The 18,485-nt window shown below is 40.2% G+C and overlaps 1 protein-coding gene and 1 long non-coding RNA gene across 2 annotated transcripts in view; one reads left to right on the forward strand and one right to left on the reverse strand.

Moving 5' to 3' along the window:
• Positions 1-10,090: 10,090 nt before the first annotated feature.
• Positions 10,091-18,485, reverse strand: part of LOC144206181 (uncharacterized) — a 36,088-nt gene continuing 27,693 nt past the window's right edge. The window contains exon 9 of the long non-coding RNA XR_013328309.1: positions 10,091-10,190. This is a non-coding gene — a long non-coding RNA (uncharacterized LOC144206181). The remainder of the gene's footprint in view (positions 10,191-18,485) is intronic.
• Positions 13,345-16,412, forward strand: sox11a (SRY-box transcription factor 11a). The gene has a single exon (XM_077731539.1). The coding sequence runs from the start codon at positions 13,573-13,575 to the stop codon at positions 14,728-14,730; it is 1,158 nt and encodes a 385-aa protein (XP_077587665.1). The 5' UTR covers positions 13,345-13,572; the 3' UTR covers positions 14,731-16,412.

Genomic DNA, 18,485 nt, shown 5'->3' on the forward strand with positions numbered 1-18,485 from the left:
TCAGACTGGGAATTCCCAGAATCTGTGTACATAAAGACAAAAGCTTTTGACTTGGTCTGAGAAATCATGTGGCGGATGGCTAAAACAGGAAACAATAAATGAAAAAACATGCCCTCTTTATATATTTGGATTTTTAAATATTTGACTTATAAAACTTATTAATTTAGTGGCACATTTAAGCTGTTTTGAGGTCAGCTGTGAAGTTTGTCTCATCTTACTATATCTCTCCATTTCGCCATTATTGTGTGTTTTCTCTATTTTTGATTGTTCTATTATTTGGCTGTGTTAATGTTTTTCACAATATTTAAGGGCTGTTTATAAATTAGGCAGGAGTGTTTTAATTCCTGTGTTATGTCACTTAAATGTGTTTGTATTTTATTTAGATTTGGGACTCCAGTGTCACTATATTACACATCACTGGCAAAGAAAGATTAATAAGGATATAATCATAATTAAATTATTTTTGAGCAAATACAATACAAATATATGCTACTGTCCAAGAGCTCTCAAAGCAAAGCAGTATATACTTGTACTTTAGTTGAGACTCCTCAAATTAGTGTTATGTTAGAAATGTGTGATAATCCCAGCATGTTTTTATATCGCTGTCCATGGTACTGAAATCATTTATGGTGATTACTCAGTTACCCAATAATTTTTCTGCCTTAAAAAGTAACTAAAAATTTTAAATTCAAGCTTGACTAAACTGACAAATCAGATTATGGTTACTGGTCATTATTTTTATTTTGATCAACTTAAATTTGTTACTGTTCGCATACTATAATTTTAACTATATAAAAGTATTAAATTAAATCATACAATGTTTTCACATTCTTACAAAAGAACTCCGTCATCATCATCACATTATCGCTCAGATTCTGAGATGATGGTGCACATCCAAAGGTGCCCATCCTCACCACCTCCTCCATCACCATCTGGTAGTCTTCCGCCTCTGCCAAGGACAAGGGCAGACTGCACTGTATCATTCTCGCCAATCAGAAGGTGATTGGCTGCAATCTGCCATCCTTCTAAGACTCGTGAGTCATGCTGAGTGTACTGTGAACCTTCTAGCCCTGAAATTAAATTTATAAAACCTCAATTCCATCAGGAAATAAAGCAAAATGTAGTGCTAAATTTAAAGACTTGCCTCTTTCATAGAGAGGGTAGGTGGCAAAGTTGGATATTGCCATGACTCATTCATTTTTACACAGCTCCAAAAAAATCCACATTCATGTATTGTTGCATGTCAGAAGCAGTGTCTAGCGTTATGATGAAATAGTGTTCCAAAGAGCAGTGTGTCAAAGTAGGGATTGCCAGGTGTTAAAACTTTACGCCCCCCCATTCTGTTTTCGCGCTATTTCCTTTCACACAGGCGCCTTCCTGCCTCTGTTAGGTTTCAGGAAATCGGGAAATAGCGCAGTCGCCTTCGCACCGTCGGTGCCTTTCACACAGAAAAGCGACATGCAGAAAAAGCTGTCTTTCTACAGTCAGTGTGAAATTTGTTTGTTGTATTAAGACAAAATAAACTAATTTAATTCAATGTACCTTTACCATAATCCTATTTAAGCAGAAACCATGAGATGTAAAACATACCACATGCAATTAGGTGAAGCTAATTTGTAAATGAAAGAAAACACATGCTTTCGTCTTAGATTCCTGTTTCCAACATAGAGTCCTGACTGTTTTTCTTGTGTGCGTTTGAGTGAAACTGTAACGGCAGACTGCTGTTCACTTCCTTTCCATGTGCTGGTGAAGAAATCATAATGGGAGACTGCTGTTCTCTCTTGCTTCCAACCGTGAGCCAAACTCATGCTTTAGAAAGCTTTATTGTCCACTAAATCGATGAAAGGTTTACATGTGCCCATGTGAAAACCCTTCAACGAGAATTACTGTGCCACTGCCATTAGGGTGATTTTAGAAATACCTTTGAAAGATGATGATAATAAAAATGGTGTGTTAAATATTTTTACTTATACAGTGGGGTTTTAAACACACCCAAAATGACTTAATGAATTAAATACACAGATGTCCATAATGATGTATCTTACTGCCTGCATCTTGTGCAATCATGCACAAGACCAGTAGCCTTCTGTACTTTTCGCTGATATACAGGAAAAGTGTGACACTTATGACACACATGTCATCTTCTGCATGGTCTGCTATTGCACATAAAAACCCTCCTTCCCCATTTACACCTGAGCGCAAAAATGGAGTCTGTAAACGTAATAAACTGTAAACAGGAATAAGCATGATGAACGCATCTTTTGTTTTGTGACTGGGCCAGTTGCAACATCTCCATCTGTTATGACAGGATCCTTGTATATTACTCTCAGCCTTTTCGAATCACACATTCTCTCAAATTAGTTTGTGTGAGGGTGCACTTGCGCAAGCAAACAGAAGGCCATGTATGCAAATGGTTTCAAGCACGTCTGCATTCGCTTGACATGTGCAGCTTCTGGCATGATACATGCACACAACACATAGACACTTCCCTTCGCACATGCATTTGCAAACAAATGCGTCTGCCCACCTGCCCACCCAGTACTCCTACACCTAGCGCGTAAACAGCCTGGCATCTGTCACATGTGGTACGGGAGGAGGGGTGGTCTCTCTTGCATGCACACACACATTAATACAAAAACACACAAACATCAGGACACACAGACACCATCTTGCTGTCCGCTCCCAGTGTCCCCTTTTGACCTTTAGACAGGTACACGGTGCATCTCAAAGTGAGAAGGGGAGGCCATGTCAAAGATGCGCCCTAACGGTAGGTACCTGTCCAACTCCTCGGAGCTCCATTGGGATGGCCTTGCTTCTCCCACGAAGCTATAACTCTCCTCTCAGGAAGTGAAGTGTGTCTGGAGCTTTATCTACATCTGCCTGCAAGAAACACAGGAGGACAAGAGGTCAGACAGGAACGGGACCACTTATATCATGTTTTATGTATGATGTTTGGCATGTGTTTGAACGTTTGCATGTGTTTTCAGTTGATGCAAAAAAAGGAAATATAGTGAAAATATCCGAAGCACAGTGAATACTTGTCGGTAAAGAGTATATAAAAACTATGTAACACCCACAATGCAAATCAACTCATTAACCGGTTTAGCACATGTTTAAGATATCCTTGACAATTTAAAATGTATTCACAAAATATGGATCTTGTTTCTTTACAGTTTTACATAAAGTTGTAAGAAATCTAAAGCTCTGAAACACTCAAACTAAGCACACTTAATATATATAAAACCTTTTAGAATTTAGTACACAAGCACTAGTTTATCTTAGTTGTTATCCAACAGTCACATGAAATGTACGTTAGAACCACAAAAATAAAAATCAGCCCAATTGAAATGATTTTGGTAGTAATCTTAGGAACTCTTTCTACACTCCCTGGTAAATATTTAAAAGAATGTTTCTAATTTCTGAGATGAAATTACCAACCTATCTCCATTCCTTAATCGTGGCTGTGAGCATGTAGGTTGGGGAAATGAACAGAATGGATCAGAGAGGGTTGGACAGTCACTGGATGATTTTGACAGTTAGGTAGAAAGGGTATCATTCATTACTCAGACACTTACATGAAAGTTTTGACAGGTAGAGGTCATGGCAATGTGGCAAGAGCCAAAAGAGATGGATGCCTTTAATTTGAGTAATGAAAAGTTAAACATCTTGGGAGAACAAGAGGAGCGTTAAATAGGGGGGAGCCATCGGCCGTTAAAAAAAGTCTTATTTAATTCCTCCAAACCTAATGAAACACATAGGAACACAATATTTGATTGACAATGAGACCTACACTGCATTTCCCTACAGGCAGTTGACTTAAGTTCCTTCCCCTGTTAATCTCAAATATAATAAATTGCGGAACTAAGGTTAAATGTGGCAGCGTGAATTCATTATCGCTAATACATTATACCATAAGATGATTTACAGTGCAGCTGCCTCTTATTTTCATTACCGGTAAATGGGTTTGATTTTGCTGGTGTGTTCATCCTAGCCATCAATCTCACCAGCTTGGCCATTGGCCTACTTTATATCTGACCTCTTCATTCCAGAATGGAGAATAGAATGAAAATTTGTAGGTGCAGATGAGCTGCTACCTAGAATTATTATTTGGATTTTTAACATTAGACCCATTTTTTTATCACCACCTCTTAAATTATATTAATCCTGAGCTGTCATTCAACTTCATCCCTGACCCTGGATTTATTGTGGCCGGTTTAATGGCTGTGCCTATGCCAAGATAATGGTTAGTGTTTTAGTCTCTCTTCCAAAGAGCCATCAAGCTTACCTCCACTTTTTGCTTAAATTTCAGAGGTTTTTTCGCAAACTTCAACAGATGTTTAGCACAAAATTTGACTATGATTTTGATTACTGATTGATTCGTTTTAACTTAAGTCAAGTCAGGTTTATTTCTATATTTGTGTTAAATACAGTGGTTCCGCTATATTCAAAATATTATGAAATATATTATGTTATTGAAAAGCTTTGATGGGCAGCTGTTTGTTCCAATATATGGAAAAAAACATGTTACAATATAAAACAACCCTGAAATGTATCCGTTATTTTAAAATTGTTGTGATAGAGTTGCTTTCCCATTGACCATCTTCCCAACTATTGGTTAGGAGGAGAAAAGCGTCTCCATAAAGAGCAAACCAAGGTTAGAGCACTGTAGCATGTCGGTAGGGGGTGGGGGATGCCCTTTCATTGTGTCTAGGCTGTGACTAATGCAACAGTCCATACAAACCAAGTTTAAATGTACTAAAACCACCCGACAGGATGGCTAGGCCTGCTTTACCACATTTGTGCTCACACATTGGTAAAGTTGGACACTCTCATGCAACCCAATATCTCATCCATGTCTTTTTTTCCCCGTCACTCTGTTCATAAGTGCTATCTATACATGAGACTGTCTTGCATATAATCTTTGCCAGTACATAAAGTCTTGAGGCAGCAGCAGAAACAGAGACGGAAAGATTATCGGGTCATATTGACTATCTTTTAAAGCTAAAGCTTCTACTAATTGGGGTGACATGTCCATCCTGTGTTCTCACTCCCAACATTCGAAGATGTGTCTTGCCGGCTTGTAGGGATTAGCTATGATTAAGTTACTGGTCTTCCGGGTGCTTTGAGGAAAACAGTCATAATATTCCATCATTAATGGACAAGCAGTGACAGCCAGAGCTCAAGGGGGGGAGGTCATGGTATATAGAGGTCTTGTTTGAAGCCCATTTTCACAGTTTGGTAGGCTTCAGAAACTTTAATACATACATAAATATAAAAATGAAAAGTATGGCTCAGACAGAAAGCCAATGTAATATTTATGCCATCATCGTGTTATCTAACAGCAGTTCAAAATACTGCTTTAGGATGTTTTTCACATATTCTTGTTAAAAGAAAGACTTGGCGCTTTTTATACAAAACACAATTAGCATGAGTAAAATCATTATGTTGGTGAAATTTAGTCCACTATCACATTAGGTAGACTGTCATGCCCTCCTCTTCCAACCCGATTAACAAGATGCTAATTATGTGTTGTTTCCACCCGATGGCTGGATTATGTGGAATCTAATATTGTATCATCAACATGTGTTCCGAGGAGGAACGAGTCACAACATAGGCTGATCAAAAGTGCTGAGCCTTGTTCTATTCCCCTTGTTAGGCCCTGCCTGTTTCACGGGAGTCTCTCATGTGTTTTCATTTGTGAACACCGCTACGAGTTTGAAGGGTGCAGGGAAGAAAAAATGTACACCTTGTTAAAGTGAATTGTCGTCGATGCTTGACAGGCACTTGTAATGAGATTAGTATTGCTCTGCAAATGTTAGGTATAAGAGACAAGCTAATCCACTTTACACTGCCATAACTGTATTCATCTTTTTGGTGGGTTTTATTTATAGTTTTAAGTTTTAACTCTCATTAGTGAAAGTAGATGAAAACAATTTGGAGAAGTGGCTCATAGAAAGATGGCCATATTGAAACTAATTAATGTTATATATAGTTATTTAACAAAAAAACAACACCACAAATTGTGCCAAATGTTACATAATTGAAATATAAGTGACTCTGTCAATAACCTCTACAAATATACAGTAACAGTGGAGAGAATAATCTGTTTTTCAAAAAAATAAGTACCCCATATACTATATAATGGTGAAGTATGGACATCTGCTAATTAGTAGAGATACACAAGAGCCGCTGGGTAACAATTTAAAAGGTATTCTGTTGTTTTTACAATAGTGTGCGACCACCTAGCTGGTTTCTTGTGACTGTAAAAACATTGTTTTCATTCTGACCCATATAATCATGATGATGTTTACAAAGTTGCCCTGTGTTTACGTGCTCTGCAGGAATGATTGTTCTTTACATCTTTCTTGGCCTCGCTATTCCTCAACAGGATGTAGGAAATGCTGGTGAGACTTATTTTTTCTTCATTTTAGGTGGTTATTTGTCATCATGTGGTTTGAGGAATTGATTTTCTCCTTCCCACTACATTGATGAAACTCCTCCAGGGGACTCCTCTGGGAATTCATCTTGCACTGATAACTTTGAGCTATCTTATCTGGTCACTGTTCAAACATGACTGAATGCTCCGATTTGCTTCAGGTGTTTGTCGCGTCATGAGTCTGTACCTTCTTGTTTTTGTTTCCAAGGTTAAAGCCTGATTGATGCAGCATTTTCTATTTTTATTTTATTTATTTTTTTAACTATGAAAACAAACATGTTTTCAAGTAGGAGTGGAGCTGATAAAAATAACTTTTTTACAACATTTATTTTAAAAATAAAATAATCCGGGACATATATTGCTGTTAATCTTGTCAGGATTTTGCTGTTTTCAACAATTGAAATACAGTTTGCATAATTATGAATAGAACCATCATCGCTGTCATTTTGCAAACATTTGACCAAGCTAATAGATCACTTTAACCTAAAACGCCGTGCCTGAAGTGGATTTGGGTTTTTTCTGGCGGTGCATTGTGAAGAGGTCCACGGGGCATGGATTCTCAATTTGTCATGCTGCTTTGAACTGTCACTATTCTTAGGATGGTGCAAAGATCATAAACCAGTAAAACTTCAGAGAACAGGATGTGGCTGAGGGTGACTAAGCACAGCCAAGGCCCCCACCACTCCTCACCACCAGTCACTACACAAACTGGCCTGCAGTCAACACTATCTTATCTTGGGAAGGGGGCAAGTCTGGGCTGGCCAGCAGGAAAGCAAACGCACATGGCCTCAGTGGGAAACTGGCCAAGCCCCCGCCACCCCCTTTTTTTGAGAGAGAGAGAGAGAGCTCATTTGCAAAAATGGTAAACACATTGGTTTCAAAACACTTGTATCTTTGTATTCATATTGACAAGTACATTCAATTGAATAAGAGGATAGCTCAATTCTTCTTAATGTTGATTTATCTAGAAAAAACACTACCACTGAAAAACAGTACTAGGAATTGACCATATTTACTAGAGTTTGTATTTGGTTCTTAAAGCTCAACTACTTTCTTTCATTTGAGGGCGTTTTTTTTTTTACTCCAATATTGCTACCTCACCAGCCATTAGCAAATGATTATTGTTTCAGTTTTTAAATTGCAAAAGTAACCATTCAGGTTAGGCGGCTTGGTAGAAAGTGGCTATTGCATCGGCCTCACAGTTTTGGGGTCAAGGGTTCGATCTCAGGCCAGTCTTCTCCCCAGACTTGCGTGGGTTTTCTCCGCATACTTGGAAACTACAGTATGCAGAGAAAACCCACATCCCCAAAATATTCAGGGTAGGCTGGTTGGACACTATAAACTGTCCCTAGCTACATATGAGTGTGAGCCTGAATGGTTTGTCGCCTGCCAGGTGCCCATAGTTAGCTGGTATAGGCCCCAACCACTCAATGTCTGCTCGAATAGGCTTCAGCACACCATGAGCCTGACAAGGATAAATGCTTTTGAAAATGAATGAATGCATTTTATGGTTATTGTTTCATCTTTTGCCCAGAGTTTTGTTGGACTTGCAAACTGATTTTCTAGTCTTCCCTTTAGAATGAGTGATCTTTCATTAACATGTAAATGATCCTGTAGACTGACACATATTTTATAGACCTGCAAATGGAACTTCCCCTCACCCATCACATCCCAATTGTGTCTTCCAGTGTGTGAATGAGCTCAAGACTGGACCTGCAGCCATATGATCCATCAGCATTAGTCGCACACAGTCTCCAGACTAAACACACTCTCATTACGAAGGCTGCAAAACGCCTGGAGGGCAGGTCCTCTACAAGTTTGTCAATGCAAGACACAATGTACATTACAACCTCAGGATTGCTGGACTTATAGTAAACAATGTTTCCATGACACCACCACTGCAGATACATAACTAAAGGATTTAAATGGGCACTGCTCAGGAATGATGCTTGAATGATTTCTGGGGAACACAGTCCTGAGAGTACGCTGCAAAATGATGTCATCTCATTCTGCTTGCCACACTGTCATAGTGTTGTGCGTATAAGGAGCAGAGAAATATAGAAAATTCAACTCGTGTTTTCTCACATCAACCACTTGTCCCCTCGTAAGAGTTGAGGGGTTGCTGGAGCCTATCCCAGCTGACTTCGGGGAAAGTCGGACTTCACTACAGACTGGTCGCCAGTCAGCCGTAGGGCACACAGAAACAGACAAGCATTCATATTCACAATCATACCCCCACCAGTGGGAATCAAGCCACTGAAGTCAGGCAAGTGAACCATTAGACCATCAGGTGGACATATATATATATATCGGTGCAAAATGAACTAAAAATACATAAACAGTAGTCGAGAATGACCGCACAAGTTGTTTTAGCAGTAATGCTGCATAAATACTGGTACTGGACATTACATGTCTGAAAGAGACTTACATGAAGAAATAACACATTTGTGCCTAAGTGGCACTTTCAATGCCCGGTCTGAATTGCAAACAACCTTAATGCAAAAAGGCAATGCATCTGATTGTATTTGGCCGTCTGTAAGACAAATACAAACATAGTGCTCAAACATCGGCTGTTTACATTCATGACAAGATACTTCACTCTCAAGTAGCTGTTAAGCATCAGGCCTTTGAGACAAAGAGACCACGTCAAGGAGGTCAACAAAGAACCTGACACCTGGGACATCCATTTGCATTCAATCACTGATGCAAAGTAGAAAGGCTGAGGACTCATTGGTGGTGGTTGTGAGGAGGGGCGCCATTAAAAATGGCCCCAAGGTTGCAAACACTAAAGTGGTGAAGCAACAAATTCCCAACTGCTCTTTACTGTCTTATCAAAAAGAGAGTGAGTAATTTCTAGAGTACACATGACATGCAACATTTTATTTTAGTGCCACCCTGAAGACATAGACAGTATTATAAGACAAAATTGGGCTTCCCACACAAAAGCTTTATAGGGCAAAGCTCTGTTTTCTGTAATGTTATTGAACTTTTTCCATGTGTTGGACGAATTCAAACACATGGAAAATCAGAAGTGTGTCCACCAAACGGGGCAATAAACATTGTAACCCGGGCACACTGGATACTCAAGAATGTGTCTGTCAAATGAAGTTAAATTGCGTTTTTATATGCTACCAAAACACCCCGTCTTACTTCAACCCCCTCGCTTCCATTGTGAGGCCATCAGATAGCACGTTCCAGAAGTCCACACCTGTCTAAGGGTGATGCAGAGAGGATGGATCCATGCATTTTGAGCATCAGATAGCCTCTAGGCAGGGTTAGTATTGATCTAATGCTTCACTGGCCCTTTGTGAGTCCACCAGCTGCTTTCAGGTGACTTTTAGATAAGCAACACTAAGAGAATTGTTTTGCTATTTCTCTTCCTTAAGCCTGTCTTTCAATGGGCCTCGATGTAAACCATCACTTAATTCAACACTCCATCGCTGTAGAATAAATTGTCGTCTCCCTTGGCATGTGGCAGTAAATAAGCATTTAAACATTAGATTTGAGGGTGAGCTCTGGGAATGGGATGCATCAGAAATCACTGCTGCTCTCACAATAGAATTTCTGACATGTGTGATGCTCTTTTAACTTCTCATCATTCATCTCTAGAGTGAAAATTAAAAGAAGTTTCACTAAACTGACCATTCTTTTCAGCAGTCTTATTCCGTAGGCAGAGTTGTATTGTTGCTTCTTTGCAGTAGGTCAAGTGGTGACAAAAGAAACTTGAACAAGTCCTTGTGGTTCAGCAGAAATCCTGCAGGAAAAAAAATGTAAATCATATTAATTTATACACATCAACGTAGCCATATTAGTTACCGCCTGGTATTATGTAGATAATACATGCGACAAACTCTCATTGAATAGATTACTTTGATTGGCATGTGAAAGGCCAGAGAATTGTATATCAATAAGAAAGTAAGTTCAAGGAAGAAACTGCAACAGAAACAGGTAATATTGAACATTTTGCATCATATTGATTGTGAAAAAGGTCATTGACTGTGTACTGGTATACATTCGCCTGACTTTAGTGCAGGCATTACAGAATCAATTCCTTCTTAGTGGCAGTGTGACTTTAAGTGTGAATGGTTGTCCATCCCTGAATGTGCCCTTTGACAAACTGGCAGCCAGTTAGGAGTGAAGTCCACCCACATTCCAAAAATATGTGTGTTAGGCTAATTGTATTCTAAACTGCCCTCAGGTATGAGTATGATTTGTTGTTTGTCTCATTGTGCCCTGCGATTGGCTGGTTAGCAATTTAGGGTGTCGCCCGCCTGGTGCCTATAATTAACTGGGATAGGCTCCAGCACCCCCCACTACCCATGTGAGGATAAGCGATTCACAATGAATGAATAATTACAACTTGGAGTAAATGTGAAAATGTTTAAAATATTTCAACAACTGTTGTTTCAGCCTCATCACTGAGGCAGCCAGGTGAGTGAAGGAAGCAAAGGGGATGGTCCTGAGGGAGTCACATGAGCCAGGCATGGTGACTAGCCCCTCCTTAAGATGACTCACAGGGCTGAATGGGCTGACACCACACCTCATTCACAGCCAATAATGAGCCATGCTAATGAGCAGGACAGCCACCCTCATGTTCATCATTAAGCAGCCTGGTGATTCATGTGTCCAGCCTGGAAGCATCATAAAGAGATAAGGCTGGGAAGCAATAGTCATAGATCACAAATGGGCCTGTACTCATTTTGCCTGATCTTTATCTTTAGGCATATTTAATAAGCTTTTTAGTAAGTGAGAATTGGACCCTTAAAGAGTGGAATAGATGTGTAACTATTGGGGTTTACGCCCTGCTAAGAAATGTAGAATATACCGGTTTCTGAAACAAAAGCACACAAAAATTCTAGCTGAAGCTAATTGGATTTCTGAGAAACAAATCCAGCAGAATCTTCCTGGATTTGTTATGTTTTGGTGGTGGTATTGTTCGTACAGTAACCAGCTTTTGCTGGATTTCTTAGCTGGGTATACAAACCTTCATGAATAAACCTTTAATGATAATAAAAAAATATTGTTAAAGTCAGTATGAATCATTTCATCCTCTGCTAGATAGGAACCTCAGCAAACACCTTCCCGGCATCATTCTCCCATGTTGCATCCCCCTTCCTTTTCTATGCCACACCCCCTCACTATCATCCCCTGCCTTGGTAGAGACACACCTAAACCCCAGCTGGGGGAAATAAGGTGGAAGGTTGTATGTGGGGGAGGGTTTCAAAAGGGTAAGTGATTGCCCTCTAGGGGACGAAGCATAGAGAAAAGAGTGGGGCGCCTTATTGGCCTGGCCTCAAATAGCACTGCTGGCTACCACACAGGGCTGTGAGAGAAGGAATGGGGGAAGGGGTATTGAGTTGCCAAGTAGATGGTGCTCACTCTTGACACAGCAAATGTCAACTGGGAACCCCCATCTACACATACGTACACCTGGTTGTATGGGAAAGACAAAAACAAAAATGCATTAAAAACAAGGTTTTGTGTGAGTTTCTCTGTTTTTTTTTTTACTAGAAATGACTGAGGTGTGTTCAGATGCAGTTGTAAATCATATTTTATGCTTAACTTTAACTGCACAGTGACATAAACACAGTATGTTTAAAAATAAATAAATAAAAAGCATACATCATGTGTACCGCGAATCCTCACAAATGTTGCTGAAGCCTATCCTAACTGAATTCACATGAAGGGCAGACTATACCCTAGACTGGTCGCCAGTCAGCCATAGGGCACACAGAGAGACAGGCAAAGATTCACACTCAAAATCACAACACCACTGAGTGGGAATCAAACCCATGCTTGTTCGCATCAAAGTCAGACGAGGGAACCCCTTAACCTTTTGTAAATAATATAATTTCAACAATTGATTTTAATGTTGAGGCACATACTATATGGTTCTTGTCTATGTTATTGTCTTATGATACTATAGAAATAGAAGTTGGCCGATAGAGTTTTGTACTTTTTTTCTCAAATATATATTTGTTCACATTATTACCAAGGATAAAAGAAAACATAAAGAAGATAGAAGCATTGACTTTTCGTAATCAAGAAATTCCTCTGTATCCTATTTTTTCAATGTTTTCTTTTCCTGAAGACAGTTCACCCCGACTACAAGGCACGCAGGGGGTGCTGGACCCAATCCCACTCAACGATGGGGCCACCCAGAATCATATAAACCATAAACCTGCATTCACCAGTATGCAGTCAACCTATTTCGTTCTTTGATTAAAACAAACAGACAAAAAGGGCATAGAAAAAAGACTTGGAAAATACTGTACTACTGACCTACTTTTCCTCCCCGAAGACACAACGCGCGTGTGCACAAACGCACACACACAAACCAACGAAAAATAAACGATCACCAGAATAGACTATCTATAAAATAACACTTGTTTATATGCACGTGAAGAAAAACGCATTTGAACCCTAATATTACTTGAAACGCTGTTATTTTTTCCTCTTAACACTAAACAAGCACGTAAATGGGCAACATGCATGCAAGACATCCCTGCAACAGTGTCCAAGCGCCACCTTCAGTATCCATCCTGAGAAGGAAGGAAATATAATCACATCCCTTTTTTTTGCTGCACACATCCTGTAAACCCTCCTTATATTTATACATCCTCTAAAATGACTAAAATGAGAAGATATGCATATTTTATGTGAACCTTTTTACGCGCACTCCTGCTGCCTGGCTCATTTGGGTTGCTTGGTTTATCACGCGCGTCTGTGGCAAAATGTTGGCCCAGACAGTGTGGAGGAGCAGCCCTGATTCCCCTCTCTTCTCCTCCCCTCTTTTTCCTCCCCCATCTCCACCACTTGGACTGAAAAGGGGGGATGACTAAAGGGTTAAGAGGAGTCTTGGATTGAGTCTACTGGGCGGAGTGCAAACGACGTGATTGGATCACACACCGTGACGCAGTCGACGCGAAAAAGCCGATAACTAGTTAAGAAGGCAGTTTGGAAGTCTGCAAAAAGAGTGCAGAGCTTGAGACGCGCGTGTTTGGACGCTACGAAAGAAAAAGAGATCGGTGCAACAGACACCAGAGGAGGAAAAAAAAGGGAAATACAAGAAAGAAAAGAAAGAGAATAACGCAACCCGGTGTGACAAAAGTGTTGAGAAACGTTGGCGTTGCACCATGGTGCAACACACCGACAACAGTGAGACGGACGGGAGCATGTCACGGGAAGCAACGGACTCGGAGGAGAGTGAATTTATGGCGTGCAGCCCGGTGGCTATCAACCCGGACTGGTGCAAGACAGCCACCGGTCATATTAAAAGACCCATGAATGCATTCATGGTGTGGTCCAAAATCGAGCGGAGAAAGATCATGGAGCAGTCGCCGGACATGCACAACGCTGAGATCTCCAAGCGGCTCGGAAAGCGATGGAAGATGCTGAAGGACAGCGAAAAGATCCCCTTCATCCGGGAAGCAGAGCGGCTCCGGTTAAAACACATGGCTGATTACCCCGACTACAAGTACCGACCTAAGAAGAAACCAAAGCTCGACAGCTCCAAGTCAACATCGGCGCCGTCACCGGAGAAATGTGGCAAAATAACTAAGACCCCCAGCAAAAAGTGCAGCAAGATCAAGAGCAAAAGCGGTCCCAAGTCCTCGCACAACTACGCCGACGACTGTGTCGGCGTATTCCCGGCCTTCAAGGCGACCAAAGTGATCAAGAGTGAGCCTAGTGATGATGAGGAGGAGGACGACGATGACTATGAGGAGGACTACCTTATGCATCACCACATGCACCGCCATCACCGGGTAGGGGGGATTAAGGAGGAGCGCCTGAGGCCGTATAACGTCGCCAAAGTGCCGGCCAGCCCCACGCTGAGCTCCTCGGCCGAGTCGGAGGGGGCGAGCATGTACGAGGAGCTTCGCGGTTCCTCCAACTCCACCAATAGACTCTTTTACAACATCAAGAACATTTCCAAGCAGAGCACACTGCACGCTGCTTCCGTCTCACCAGCATCCTCCAGGTCGGTTTCTACGTCCTCCTCCTCCTCCTCTTCCTCTTCTTCATCCAGCAGCTCCTCTTCTGGCGAGGATGCGGACGATTTGCTCTTTGACTTTAGTTTGAATTTCGCCCCCAGCGCCTCTGCCTCGGAGTTGGGCAACCCCAATTCAGGGAACTTGTCGTTGTCCCTCGTGGATAAAGACCTGGACTCTTTCAGCGAGGGCAGTCTGGGCTCTCATTTTGAGTTCCCTGATTATTGCACGCCTGAGCTCAGTGAGATGATCGCAGGGGACTGGCTGGAGGCTAACTTCTCTGACCTGGTCTTCACATACTGAATTGAAAACGTAATAATACAAAAGGGGGAGAGATGAAGTGAGATGTTTGTGTCGTCCGATCAAGTTGTCCCTAAAAAAATCCCTGCCTCTGTCTGGTTCTGGAGGGGCTTGGCTTGTTGTTGTCCTGTGTTTTCAGGACCAGGAGGCAAGGTGAGGTTTGAGATGCTTATGAAGCTGGTAGCAAAAAATGTAAAAAGAAAAAAATACATTACAAAACAAAAACACTAATAACAAACACAAGTCTGCAGACATTTTTTTATCGTTATCTGGCAGCATGACAGGGTTTTATGGATTTTCCTTACCAAATAAGGGGGGAAAACATGAACTTCTATGCATCTTATCCTCTTTTTAGACAAACTGCAGGGAGACAAAACTTGTGGACTGAATCGAAGCAAATCTGTGAACTGATCAGGATGTTGTTACTTTACAAGACAGAGAAGAAAAAAAAAAGGTTTCTGTAATTTCTAAATCAAGTGATTTTGTTTTTTGTAACCAATTTTGTTTACCTCCTTGTTTTGGATAAATTTGACAAACCTCAGCAGCGTACATACGTGGAGGAAACATTTTGATACATGACAGACCTCATCTTTTTAAAAGAAAAATTAAGATATTTTCAGGCATATTTTTGTACAGTCGAAAAGGGAATGTTCTTACTGTGCTTTCAGTGAGTTTCAGGCACTTCTTCCCTTTATTCTTTATTTGTTTTTTATTTCACGCATGCAAGGGAGTCCTGGTTTTAAGGATTAAGTTAAATTAATACTTGCATCAAAAATGCCTTGTGATTTTTCAACTAGGTTTTTTGTACAGTTGTAGAGCAGATTTGTTGAGTATTTGTAGACAATACAATGGCGTCATGGGGGATACACATACCTCAGAGCTGGAACTAGTTTCAAGATTGTATATGTACTGTATTATAGTAAAGTTAGGAGTTTATGTATATCATACTCGTGATATGTGGATGGGTCCCGATCGCAGGTGTGAAACTGGATTTTTTGGTATTTTTATGGCACATACTGTTTTTCGCCCCTCTCATTTTTTGTGCAATATAATACTCTTTAAGAAACAGACCATCAACAATTGTAGCAAGTGATGGGAAAATTTGAACAGACTTGTGCACTGTCAACATCGTCTCATGTTATGATGCTAAAGCCTTTTCCGGGCAGACAAAGAATAAAAACAAATCAGCTGGAACTGATGCAAAACAAGTTCATATGGCCTGTGGTGTGATACCTACAAACGGATTTTTTGAATGTTATTGGAAATATTATTGGGGGAAAAAAAACAGTTGACGTGATTATTACTTCTGAAAAAAAATACGTGATTATTACTGCGAGAAAAAAAAGAAGAAAAGGTACGGTGTCATACAGTGGTGGTCAAAACAAGCAAAAAAGTACATTCCACACTCCTGTTTCATTAAATGAAACTATTTTAAAACTGAAGACTGCCTTCTTTTTTATCATAAACCATAAACATGTATATTTTATTTCTTGCACTTAAAAAGCAGTTTATTTTTTATGTGAGTCTCACATATGAAGTCTGTTTGGGAAAAAAAAAGGTTTTGGAATCTGACTTGATTATATGCCAGACATTTTTTTCTTGTTGAAAGTTCTGGCCAGTAGTTATTTCACATTCCGAGTGTGAACCTGTCATCCTTTTTGAATAAATAACAACCTATCACCATAGATTGTCCTTGCAATTTTTCAATGTATGTACACAGCTTTTTAAAAAAAGATTTGTATGAATTTCTACTGATGGAGTCAGATAATTATGGGAATTGGTTGAAGCAGATTCACTAAGAAATTGATTGGCTCAACTGCACATGTAAAATCACATTGAATAAAACTAAAAATAATGGAGGAAAACTGCCTAACTTTTGTGTTGGAACTGATTTGCTTTGACGTGAACGCTTGAAAGCAGTTGCTGTGCCTTTAAGCAATTGAATTGCCCGCTTGCTGGCGCTCAGCTACGTGATTGGTGGGCTTGCTAGTCCCCTTGGAGACGACGCTGGAAAGAGGCGCTGCATCCCCCATCCTATTCCCTCCCCTACCCAGCATGTGGGAGCATTCAATGTGTCTGGCTTCCATTCAGAAAAGTAGCACCACGCTCAGGGCTGAGCCGCTTGAGAGGTGAAAAAAAAAAGAATTAAAAAAAGCACAACATCTGACATATGTGCTCTCTGAGATAAACATTTGCACTTGTTCCAGGCAGACGTCATCTAATCTATAAAAATGTGTTTTTGTGAGGATAATTCCACTATGGAAATTTAGTGAAGTGATCCATTCATTCTTAAAAATATTACAAGTGGAGAGGAAGGATAGTGTGCCGTTTGGAAAAGTAAAGACGATTTAGAATGAGTATGTCAGTGAATGCCACGTGCACTATTCATCTGAACCGAACAGCTAGAAATGGCACAAAATTCCATTTAAAGGCTACACTCCTCTCTAAATCTACACTATCAATATGAAGTTTTATCCGTCGAGCATATATCTGTAATTGAAAAATATATATATTTGAATAAGGGACATAGTCACATTTACAATAAAGGTTTTCATTCATATAAACATTATTTCTACAATAAGAAACATAATAACATAATATAAGGGTCAGAATTAATCCGATTGTTAAATTTAAAAGAAGGAAGTCACCTTTTTTTTTAAAGTAATTGTAGTTAATTTATGTAATATTGAGTCATTTTTTCACCATTCCTCTGTTGGTTTTCTCCGGCCCATGTTAAAGAACAAATGCTGTCATAGGTGAAACTTGAATGTAAAAGAAAGACGTATCTCCTCCTATCTAATGATGTCATATTTGTGTGTCAAAGAATGTAGAATTATGAACTTTAAAGTGCTTACGTCTTTGCACACAGGCATCATGCAGTTTTCTCTGAGGCGTGGCTTAAGTGCCCCACCTCTAATAGATCATATGAGCCACACAGCTCAGGCTTCCAAGAGATTTGTGTTCATTACAGCAATAGAATCTAATGATTAATATTTGCCATGCATGGTCGCGCAGGTACTAGCCCCCCCATTAGGTCCGTTTGCAAATCTGTAATAAAACATTTATCCCGCTATTACTTTAGCTGACCTATTGGTCAAAGTTGCTAATGGGTTCCTGGGCTATTCCCAGATGAATCTCCACATTGATTTTGTGTTTCTCTGAAATATCTGCTCAGGGCTAATGCCAGTGCTACATGTTTAAATGAAATTAGTGATCCGTTGAAATTTCCTCCTATTTCCTGCTTGAATAAATAAAAGAGGAGAATCTGGAATGCATGGGAGATGCTCAGGCAGATCATCCACTGCTCAGTTCCATGAGCTTTTAAAAAATTAATTTGCATCTTAAAGTCATAGTCAAGTGGCTGACACATGCACAAAGGGCTGCCAACATTCACTACAAGAGCTCAAAGTACAAACATTTTAATATCCCTGTGCTAGTTAATAAATCTTACAATAATAACGCCTGTTATGTTTCCCTCGCATCTTCCTACACCACCCCTCCTGCTTCCTGCATGCTGACTCTCATCCGGTGAGCTCAGATGCATTACATCATGGCTGAGCTTATGCCACTGCGCAGTAAGATTCCATGTTGTGTCATCGTTGATCCACATAGACTCATCCACCCCCAATGGGGAGGCTGTCTAATATCACTATGGGAATACTGCCTCAGAATGCAGTGCTTTCATAACGACAATAACAACATGGCTAACCTAAATTCAAGCCTGTTTACTGCCTGTAAATTTACAAGCTGGCAGAATT

Source organism: Stigmatopora nigra, chromosome 13, assembly GCF_051989575.1.
Source record: "Stigmatopora nigra isolate UIUO_SnigA chromosome 13, RoL_Snig_1.1, whole genome shotgun sequence".
In the NCBI taxonomy this organism is placed as follows: domain Eukaryota; kingdom Metazoa; phylum Chordata; class Actinopteri; order Syngnathiformes; family Syngnathidae; genus Stigmatopora; species Stigmatopora nigra.

Excerpts from the sequence above, each read along its gene's own strand:
- sox11a (XM_077731539.1), top strand. The coding sequence starts at position 13,573 with ATGGTGCAACACACCGACAACAGTGAGACGGACGGGAGCATGTCACGG.